The sequence below is a fragment of the Chiloscyllium punctatum genome, chromosome 6 (genome assembly GCF_047496795.1).
Source record: "Chiloscyllium punctatum isolate Juve2018m chromosome 6, sChiPun1.3, whole genome shotgun sequence".
In the NCBI taxonomy this organism is placed as follows: domain Eukaryota; kingdom Metazoa; phylum Chordata; class Chondrichthyes; order Orectolobiformes; family Hemiscylliidae; genus Chiloscyllium; species Chiloscyllium punctatum.
In genome coordinates this window covers 30,431,265-30,442,054 of record NC_092744.1, presented here as the reverse complement: position 1 = coordinate 30,442,054, position 10,790 = coordinate 30,431,265, and the positions used below count along the sequence as shown (strand labels likewise).

Here is a 10,790-nt window from a genome sequence, read left to right as displayed (position 1 = left end):
TGGTACAATTGCAACATTTAAAAGGCATCTGGATAGGTATATGAATAGGAAGGGTTTGGAGAGGTATGGGCCAGGTGCTGGTAGGTGGGACTAGATTGGGTTGAGATATCTGGTCGGCATGGACAAGTTGGACCGAAGGGTCTGTTTCCATGCTGTACATCTCTATGACTCTATGTATAATGCAATAACTATCTAATTTAGACAAGTAAGAAGAAGTGTTTTGTGTCACCATTTATTTTTATTCTTTAGACAATCATTATCTACCTTACACACTTTAAGCATGGAAGAAAACTCTCTCAAATTGTACACTGTTCAGATCCTTAATGTCAGAACATAACCCGACCTGAAAATGTACCAAATGTTTAGTTTGACTGTTTCTCTTCAGTCTAATGTAAGGACTATAAATTGAACATAAATCTTCCATCACCACATATAGGTCAAACAAAGTGTTCCATAATGCTATCTAATGTTATTACTCAAGAAGGGAAATGGATCACATTCATCTTTTCTCCTCTACATTGTAAAATGATCTTACTTGGATGTGTGCATATCTTCAGATAATTCAGAAATTTTAGTTTAAAAACACATAACATTGGAGGGAACAGATGGACAACTGATATATCAGTTTTCCCTATAATACAACTGTCGTAATTTGATCACAAGGACTATGATAATTCTGATGCACTCAGTATACTATTACAAAGAGACTTTGTAATGGAACATTTGATTTCTCCAAACATAAAACAATATACTTGTTCTCATAAATATCAAATTTTCTTCCTTTGTTTAGGATTCCTCCACCCTTCTGTGCCCACATTACACAGAAAAAGATAATGTTTCTTTAGTGCTTTCCACGAATATCATAAATTAACAAACTACTAGTGTGGACTATGGTGTAAAGAGATCTGCCTACATTTCTGCCTCACACCATCAAAACATTTAACTCTCTGAAGTGAATTTGTAAACACAAACCCATTACAATATACTACAAAGGATCATCACTGAATACTTGTAATTTTAGCTGCGTTTTTGAAGATTTTGGTTCCATGATAATCATTCTGCAGATAGAGCCTCTGTTTCTTAATCTCATGATTTGTTAAAATCAGAAACATTTTTAAAAATGTTCCATTCCAATATGTTTAGGCTTCAGATGCTGCAAATACTATTCCAGACAAAGGACTTGAAGGCTTTAACAATCAGATCCTAAGCCAAAGTATCCACAAATATATTGCAAAAATAGACAGCAGGAAGAAAACTAAATCAAACTGAATCCGATTAATGTTCTGGTTGCTTCACTTTGAAAATGTAAAGACTCAGTTGGGTTAATCCACCTTCAGAAAGGAGAGAAGTAATATCAGGTGGGTCTTCCATAGTTAAATGAGGGAAGAATGATGCAACAGTTTTCCATTGAAAACCACAATTTTTGATATCATCTTGAACAGTGCCAGGGGCAATCATGTAGATATTTATTTCCTGATTCTTCCCAAAGTGTTTTGAAGCAGAGTTGTCAAGTAGCTCATTCACTGTGTTATTAAGAAAAGACACATCAGACCCTCCTAGGTCAATGATTCTAACAAACTTTTCATCTGATTTGATGTTAAGAAGATACCTAGGAGGCATGTAGGTATGGTAAAAAACCAAATTATGCTCAGTCTGGCTGGGCAAAGGATTTTCTGAGTGAAGAACTTTTTCTAAATAAGACAGACAAGGAATTAGTCCACCCTGGTGCAGACAACCAAAAAACACTGACCCCAAGAGATTAAATACCACTATTACAACTTTCCAACTCCGCATCTTATATTTTGAAGCACTAAGGATGACAAGTGGCACAATGAGTGGACTAATGTAGCGTGGCTCTTGATGACTAAACATTGATAGAACAACAATAGGGATAAAATAAACCAACAGTAAATACTCAGTAATTTGAGTAGTCATAGAAAGCTTTGCAGGCAATTTATTTTCCAAATTGTCTTTGTGAGAGGTATGGCCACTTGCCTTGCACGCAAATTTGCTAACCATTGTTTTGACACCAGTTGTCACAGCAGCTAAGTGGAGGCCGCCAAACAGTAGAAAACTGTTCACAGTCAGATGTGTAAACCAGGGGTGGCTACCATGTGCGATAAGGCTTTTTTGGTCCAAGTTATATAAAATTAGATTAACAGGGGTTAAAACGAGATGTTGGCTTATGTTGACAAACAGTGTATAAATGTTATTGCCATCTTTCAAAAACCAAGACCTTTCAGATAACAATGAACCAAAATACAATGCATCTGTCACAATGAAAAGAAAACTGGTTGCAATTACAGACGATAGAAGACCAAAGAAACGCTTTACAATTCGTCTAAAATCAAACTGAAGTATGCCTTTCTGATCACAAAAAAGCCATCGGAACATTGGTATTAGAGCATAACCAATGAATGTGGGCCTGTTAAAAAAACCAGAGACCAAAACAATCCCAATAAAATGTTTTTTGTTCCCGCTTTCCTTTCTCATAGGTTGTGTTGCCACACTTGCTTGCTTTATGTCCATGGCTACTAACAGCAGCAGTAATGCAAAAAGTACTGCTTCTATGACATTTGAAAATGTCCGGGTGTAGAAAACTAACACCACATGTGACCCACTCAGTAGTGTCAATGCATCCCATGGATCTGCTCCCCAGAGACAGGCTAAACGGTATACAGAATAGTCTAGTATAAAAGACACACATGTTAGGTAGCATCTAGGGAAAACCAACAAACTGTAACCATTTAGGATTTTATCAAATAGGCCAGAATTGTGTAAAGCTTTAAGTGTTGTGAATGAAAATCCAGTGGTGATCAATGGGAACAGAATTGATCTGCTGGGGTAGCTGGTATTGAATTCCCAAGTACGGTAAGTTTTGAGATTCAAAATATCACCTGTAAAGAAAAGAAATATATTCAAAATGAGAAAAGCAAATTACTTTGACAATTATATACATTGTTATAGAAAATTCAGCCACCGAATTAATACCTCTTACCTTTGATAATTTCACCTTAATCTCATCCAATTCTTGCTCTCACTATCTCCTCAGATCTTTAGTGGTACTGCATCTCCTCTATTGCTAATGCTGGCTCATTGAAACAAGGCTTTTTTTTTCCTGTGGTAAATGCTTCTTTTTCTCTGCCTCATTGATGAGATACAAGAAAATACTAGTTATTTGCGTGATGATTGTTCTGTCATCTCTGGACTCCAAGGTAATGGAACCTTTGTCACTGTTATCAAAACTCATATTCATCGCATACTCGTCACTCTTTTCCTCTAAGTGCCAATTACATCATATTTCTTGTGTTTTCAGTATAATGAGATTAAGACTTGCTGCTCCACCTCCTGCTTGAAATCATCCTTTCCAGAACTTAAAATCTGTAGAAATCCTTAACCCTTCAGTCTTCAATTCCTTCTACATCTCTAAGATTTTAAAATATATACTTGGCATCATCTAATTACTTCCTGAATTACCTCATCTTCTTTTCTATTGCTTTTGGTTGTTGTGGAATCCTTCACTGAGGTTTCACCCTAACAAAGAAAAAATCATATTCCAGCTTGTTTACAAATATCAGGGAATGAAAGCAACAGTCATCTAAAACATTTTAATCAAGAATGCAAAGCTATTTTACCATACAATTCATGGAGATGGTTACTTACCTTTTTCCTCAGCATTTCCTCTTATCCCACCAAGAAGGTGAAGTCATAAACAAAGCTGACAGGTGGATATGAAATACACACTAAAAAATAACAGTGCTTTGCTATAGGTTGGATTTGTGGAAGCTTGGATTGCAAAAGGTGAGCAACCACAAAATATGAATTCAATATAATTACCTATGCTGACCCTTGCTCCCATTATGCATGTTTTAAGCAACTGCTGGCCACAAAAGGTTATTTCATATAAACATCATGCCAATATTTTAGTGAGGTTATGTTGGCTTTGCTGATATATTTCAGGTTACATCATGCATTGTTTCTAATTTTCTACAGTGTCAAAATGACTGCCCTCATAAACATATGCCTCACTCTGGTTTAAAATATTGTTTGCCTCCAGACTCCTAAATATCAAAACGAAAGCTGAATACCATTGTTCTCTGTGAATCTGTACGATGACTAATTAATGAATGGCACCAGTCATTAAAATGTCCACCTGCTTTTGAGTATTTCTTATTTAAGAAATTCCCCTTGGCTACAATTCAAATGGAATCACATCAGATTCCATGTGTATGCTGATAATAGGAAGTTCTCATCTCCATTTCTCTTGACCACTCTAATATCTGACTTACCATATTGCTTCTCTGACATTCAATCCTGAATGAACAAAATACTGCTGGGTTTAGTCTCTTTCACAATATCTATTAACTCCACCTCATTCCATAGCCAGACTATTCCCACCCTCAGCATCCTATCTGAACTAGACATAAGTTTGCAATCGCATGGTCCACTGATCACCAAAACCATCTTCTTCCATCATTGTAACATTGCCAATTTCTGTTCTGCCTAATCTCATCTGCTGAAACCCTCATCCATACCTTTAGAATCTCAAGATTTGACCATTACAGTGCTTTCTTAGCTGGCTAAGCTCCCTCCATAAATCTGACCTTGTACAAACCTGTGTTGTCCTTATTCCATTTTGCACAAACTTCATTCATCCATCATTGTTTGCCTACTAATCTACACTGGCACCTTGTCCAACAATTCCTTGATTTTAAAATTCTCATCCTTGTTTGCAAATACTCCCTTCTCTCCCTAATCTCTTGTACAACCTTCCATGCTCTCCTCGCATTCTGGTCTTTTGTGCATCTCCATTTGTAAATCTTCACCATTGGCAGTTTTCAACTACTTAAGCCTTAAAATTCCATCTCTGCATCTCCTTGCTCCTTTAAGATGCCGCTTAGAACTTAATGTTTTGATTAACATTTTGGTCACTTGTCCTGATACATCAATGTGGGTCAATATTAACACTGGTAAACGTTTTGGAAAAGCTCTGGAATGTTAGAGGCAATATACGAATGTAAGTTTCTGTTTTTGATGTGGAATAATATTTTATGAAACTGTTATTCAATCAATGCAATGTGATTCTACAGAGTATTAACATTGATAACACTTTAACAATAATGTTATTTTATTATGTTGTATTTTAGCATTTTTGATTTTACATTTCTCCATGAACTTCTGGCAATTAGTATCTCATTTGCTTCTTAATATAGCCAATTAGTTCTTATGAATTGCAGCTGTGTAGCACACTGCAGCAAAATTATTTCATTTTAACATCAAAATTAGAATTAATTCCAATTTTATGCAGACCTCTGTTAAAACTAAATCATGTCACCCTCAAAATTTTGTAGACACAGGAAGTTAATTCATGAGCATGGGATGAAGCAGTTTATTTTAAAAGCAAAGGAAATTATTTGTAGAAAGTCTTTAAAAGACATTTTACCTGCCATAACCTCTGGAGACTGGAAAAATTCATCAGGGTGTATATAGCCTGTTTGTGGTGCTAGGCACCATAGCACCCTGACTACTCCAAGTACCAACCACATTAACTTGGAAGCCATCCTGTGCATCAAAACTTCTCACAACTGTTTAAAAGAAATTCTAATTAGTTTTCTTTACAACAAAGGAAAAGCAGAATGATTAATTTTGTAAAAAAATTTTGAAAATTATATTAAAATATTTTAACTATATGAGACAGATGTAACAGTTACTTCACAATCTTTAAACAGGAAAATAAAATGTGAAGTCCCTACCTTAACGCATCGGTCTGTTTTTCTGATTTTGGTGGACTTGTATACTTGCATTGGTTTCTGGTTTATTTGAAACATACAGAATTGTCTTTATCTTTATTATATATATGTGAAAATAGATGATGTCTTAGCATCAAAATTAATAAATATCATATTTTAATAATAGCATTGCACATTAAAGAAAGATCTCACATTTATATTAGGCCTTTCATTACTTCATGATATCGAGTGCTGCCAGGTCTGTCTTTCCGATATCAACTGCAATCTACATCAATCTATGTAACAATGCTTACTTTACTTGCTTTACCTATTCTCATTCAAGCCTTTTTTACATCTAAACTTCACTATACCAACCCTCTCCTAGTTGGCCTCCCATTGCCCATCCTCGATAAACGTGATTTTATCCAGTACTGTTTACCATATTTTAACTTCACCAAGTTCTGAATCAGAAAACTTTCTTGTACACACTTTACAAATTACTCTCCATCTAAACCCTTAACTCTATGGCAGTCCCAGTCTATGTTTGGAAAGTTAAAATCCCCTACCATTATTACCCTATTATTCTTACAGATAACTGACATCTCCTTACATATTTCTCAATTTCCTGCTGACTATGGGGGAGGGGAGTCTATGGAACGATCCCAATAAGGTGATCATTCCTTTCTTATTTCTCAGTTGCATACAAATAACTTCTCTAAACGTATTCTCAGGAATATCATCCCGAGTACAGCCATAAATCCCTTGTCAAAAAATCCACTTCCCTTTCTCGTTTGCACCCCCCTTTCTATAGCATTTGTTTGGCCACTTCGGAATATTGTTTGCACATTCTCCCTGTGTCTGTGTGGGTTTGCCCCAGGTGCTCTGGTTTCCTCCTACAGTCCAAAGATGTGCAAGTGAATTGGCCATGCTAAATTGCCCATATGTTAGGTGCATTAGTCAGAGGGGAAATGGGTTTGGGTGGGTTACTCTTTGGAGGCCCAGTGTGGGCTGTTTCCACACTGTAGGGAATCTAAATCTATACTCATTGCTCCCAGTATAGCTCAATATAAATATTATCATTATTATTTTTAAATGTTGGAATCAGTTTATTCAGTTGACCAGAATGTGACGTAGAATTGCACCAACAACACATGTTCAATCCCCGACCAGTTTTAATGTCACTGAGAGACTTGCATCTATGCCTCACTCATGTTTGATGTGGAATGGTGCTCTTCAAGTTATACAGCCACATTTTCTCTCTCTATTTTCTATTCATCCTGTTCCCAAATGTTATTACACAGCTTTGGAACAGGTGGGATTTCAACTTGAGCCTCCTGACCAAGAGCCAGGGACACCAACACTGTGCCACAGCAATCTCTATGTCTCTCACTAAGAAGGGCATCCAATCACTTAAATAAAAACTGTGGATGCCAGAAACCAGGGAACAAAAATAAAAATTGCTGAAATAACTCAACAGATCTGGCAGCACCTGCAGAAAGCAAACAAGAGTTAATATTTCAGGTCCAGTGACCATTCCAGGCCTGCTTAGTTATTGCAACAAATTCTGTTTTTGCATCTATGGTCCCTTTTATGGATTGTGGCTCACTATGATACCCCTTTCAATCACACAGTTCTTCCAGGACCATAACCCTCAAAATTAACTGCACTCTCCAAAATGTGGCTTTTTCAACATCACCAATATTAATTGTTCTATCAGCATTGCTTTCAGCAGTCTAAGCCCTAAACTTTGGAATTTCTTCCCGATTTTTCTCTCTTCCTTTAATCTCTCCTTCAACATCTTTGACCAAGGTTTTGTCTGAATCCCCCTTTATACAGTTCGGTGTTAAATTTTACATTATAATGGCACCACAAAGGGCCTTGTACCATTTTACTACATTGAAGGCAAAAATAGATGTGAAACCCAGTCCAACACTGGCATCTTCACATCATGGTTACGGAACGGATGAACATTCAGCTTCTCGTGGTTTGTAGTGCGACAGTAAGTCAGACAGTCTGATGAAATGAGCAATGAAATCGAGGAAGGAGCTCAATACCCTGTCACCGGGTAATGAAGTCAGGGCTCACATCTGTATAGATGCATAGAGACATAGCGCACCAAAACAGCCCTTTCAAACTCATCCATCTAGGCAAGATACCCTAAATTAATCTAGTCCCATTTGCCAGCACTTGGTCCATATCCCTCCAAACCCTTCCGATTCACATAGCCATCCAGATGCCTTTTAAATGCTGTACTTGTACCAGCCTCCACCACGTCCTCTAACCGCATATTCCATACACACACCACCCTTTGCGTGAAAATGTGGCCCCTTTGAAACCTTTCTCCTCTCACGTTAAACCTATGCCCTCTAGTTCTAAACTCCCTCCACCCCAGGGAAAAGACCTTGCCTATTTATCCCAACCATGGCCCTCATGGTTTTATAAACCTCTAACAGGTCAGCCCTCAGTCTCCATGCTCCAGGGAAACCAGCCCCCGGCCTATTCAGGCTCTCCCTGTGGCTCAAACCCTCCAGCCCATTCTCGGCTCAATGCCCTCTCCACGTTACAGGAGCACTCAGGCGACAGCCCTCTCCAGAGCGGACAGGGAAGCTGACCACGTGTTGCTCAGGGGATGGGGGATGGGGCGAGGGTGACGGTTACACTCCGTCGGCACGAGACTGTTACCTGGACAAGGCCGTACTGTGGCCGGAAGTATCTCGCGCTGATATGTTCAAATTCGGAGCCTTTGATTGGTTACGAGCGGCGGCGTTCTCACGGTGACGGCTGACGTTTCCGATGTTTTAAAGGCGCAGGGGCGCGTTCTGTCCGCGAGGAAAGTTTTATTTCCAGCGGACAATAAATATTTGATCATAACAAACGATCTTTTTGCATCGCGGTCGGTATCCGTGCTTGGTTCACTCAGCTCGACAGTCGTAGTCTGATTTACACTTTCAGGACATCAAGATAAATTAAGGTGGTTTAGTCATCTGTTTTGTTTTAAAGAAAACCTACAATTAACTTTGTTTGTTGGTAGTCACTTTATGGCAAATTATTCTGAATCGGGGAGACTCAGTCGGTTCTCAGAAAGTCTGGGGAAAGTAACAGAAACAGGGAAGGTAGTAGAAACCGTTAAAGAGTTGAAAATGAGAATTTTGAATTTCGGGGTTTGTTTAACTATGAGCCATCCTCAGTTAAGGGTGATTCGTGAATGCGGATTTCATTATCAAAGTTTGGTAGATTTCATTATCTTCATGAAGATAAATACAAGTGAAACATTAAAATTACATACACAAGCTGAAATTGCTGCAGAAACTCACACTGCTGTGTGAAAACTGACAAATCATTCAGGGAAGCAATCCCATTTCAGTGTTTCATGGGCTGTTACATGCACTCAGACCTCCTGAGATGAGATTAGATTAGATTACTTACAGTGTGGAAACAGGCCCTTCGACCCAACAAGTCCACACCGCCCCGCCGAAGCACAACCCACCCAGACCCCTACATCTACCCCTTACCTAACACTACGGGCAATTTAGCATGGCCAATTCACCTGGACTGTGGGAGGAAAACGGAGCACCCGGAGGAAACCCACGCAGACACGGGGAGAATGTGCAAACTCCACACAGAGAGTCGCCTGAGGCGGGAATTGAACCCGGGTCTCTGGCGCTGTGAGGCAGCAGTGCTAACCACTGTGCCACTGTGCCGCCCACTTGTGCCAGTGCCAGTGTGTGATTTTAATTTTTTTTAAAAAATTTTTCAATAAAAAACTAACAACTGTGGATAAAAACCAAAAAGATCTGCGGATGCTATAAATCAAACACTACCAGAAATTGTTGGAAAAGCGCAACCAGTCTGGCAGCATCAGCGGAGTGAAAGCAGAGGAGTTCTGAAGGAATCAGTGTATCCGAAACATTGACCCCACTTTCTCTCCAGGGTGCTGCCAGACCTGTTGAGTTTTTCTAGCAATTTCTGTTTTATTTCTCATTCCAAGCATCCGCAGTTCTTTGTTTTTTCCATTAAAATTACATGGGACTAGATTGGGTTGGGATATCTGGTCAGCATGGACGGGTTGGACCGAAGGGTCTGCTTCCATGCTGGACATCTCTATGGCTCTATCTCAGGAGGTCTGAATGCATTTAACAGCCAATGAAGCGTTGAATTGCAGTTACTGCATGAGGAATTTGCCAGTTTTCATACAGCAAGCTCCCACATACCATAATATGATTTGTTTTCATGGTAATTGAAAATAAATAATAACTTTGCAGCACACCAATTCTCCTTCAAAACAGCAATCCGTTAAATACATTGAGTGCCATACAGGCAAGGCCTCAGTTTAACATCTCACCCAAAGAGCAACTGTTACACTCATCTGTTACAGCCCTTTGATGTCTTTCATTGACTCAATACATTTGGTAAAATGTGAAATTGTCCATTTTAGCAGGAAAGATTTTTTAAAAATGTTATTAAAATGATGAGATATTTTAGAGGTACAAAGGCAGAGGGATCTGGTTGGTCTTGTACATGAGTTGTAAAACTTAATGCAGTTACAGCAGGAATTGGGAAAGCTAACTATACCAGATCCTAGCTCCCAGCCCTGCGGAGTTTTTACCATTTCCCCAGACTTCCCTTTCACTGAGGGTGAATGGTCAGTCCTCAGTAAAGCCAGCGGATAAAGGGGGCGCAGTGGTAGTCTGGCGCACTACCTCTACACCGCTGAAGCCAAACGTCAACTCGAGGACACCTCTTCCTACTGCCCCCTCGACCATGACCCCACCCCCATCACCAAACCATCATCTCCCAGACCATACAGAACCTCATCACCTCAGGAGATCTCCCACCCACAGCTTCCAACCTCATAGTCCGGGAACCCCGCACTGCCCGGTTCTACCTCCTTCCCAAGATCCACAAGCCTGACCACCCTGGCTGACACATTGTCTCAGCATGCTCCTGCCCCACTGAATTCATCTCTACCTACCTCGACACTGTCCTATCCCCCCTAGTCCAGGAACTCCCCACATACCACCCACGCCCTCAACCTCCTCCAAGACTTCCGTTTCCCTGGCC

The 10,790-nt window shown here is 39.4% G+C and overlaps 1 protein-coding gene across 5 annotated transcripts; it reads right to left on the bottom strand.

The window, feature by feature from the left end:
• Window positions 1-230: 230 nt before the first annotated feature.
• LOC140478826 (GPI mannosyltransferase 4-like) lies at window positions 231-8,571 on the bottom strand. Of its 5 annotated transcripts, none has more exons than XM_072572272.1 (4): window positions 8,412-8,571; window positions 5,754-5,810; window positions 5,444-5,585; window positions 231-2,897 (listed from the first exon to the last, which is right to left on the bottom strand). In XM_072572272.1, the coding sequence occupies exons 3-4, from the start codon at window positions 5,568-5,570 to the stop codon at window positions 1,276-1,278; spliced, it is 1,749 nt and encodes a 582-aa protein (XP_072428373.1). In that variant the 5' UTR covers window positions 5,571-5,585; window positions 5,754-5,810; window positions 8,412-8,571; the 3' UTR covers window positions 231-1,275. The 5 variants fall into 5 exon arrangements, 3 of the variants coding, with proteins under 3 accessions (XP_072428373.1, XP_072428374.1, XP_072428375.1); XM_072572273.1 differs by lacking the exon at window positions 8,412-8,571 and adding an exon at window positions 5,943-8,365; XM_072572274.1 differs by lacking the exon at window positions 8,412-8,571 and adding an exon at window positions 7,614-8,365.
• Window positions 8,572-10,790: the final 2,219 nt, after the last annotated feature.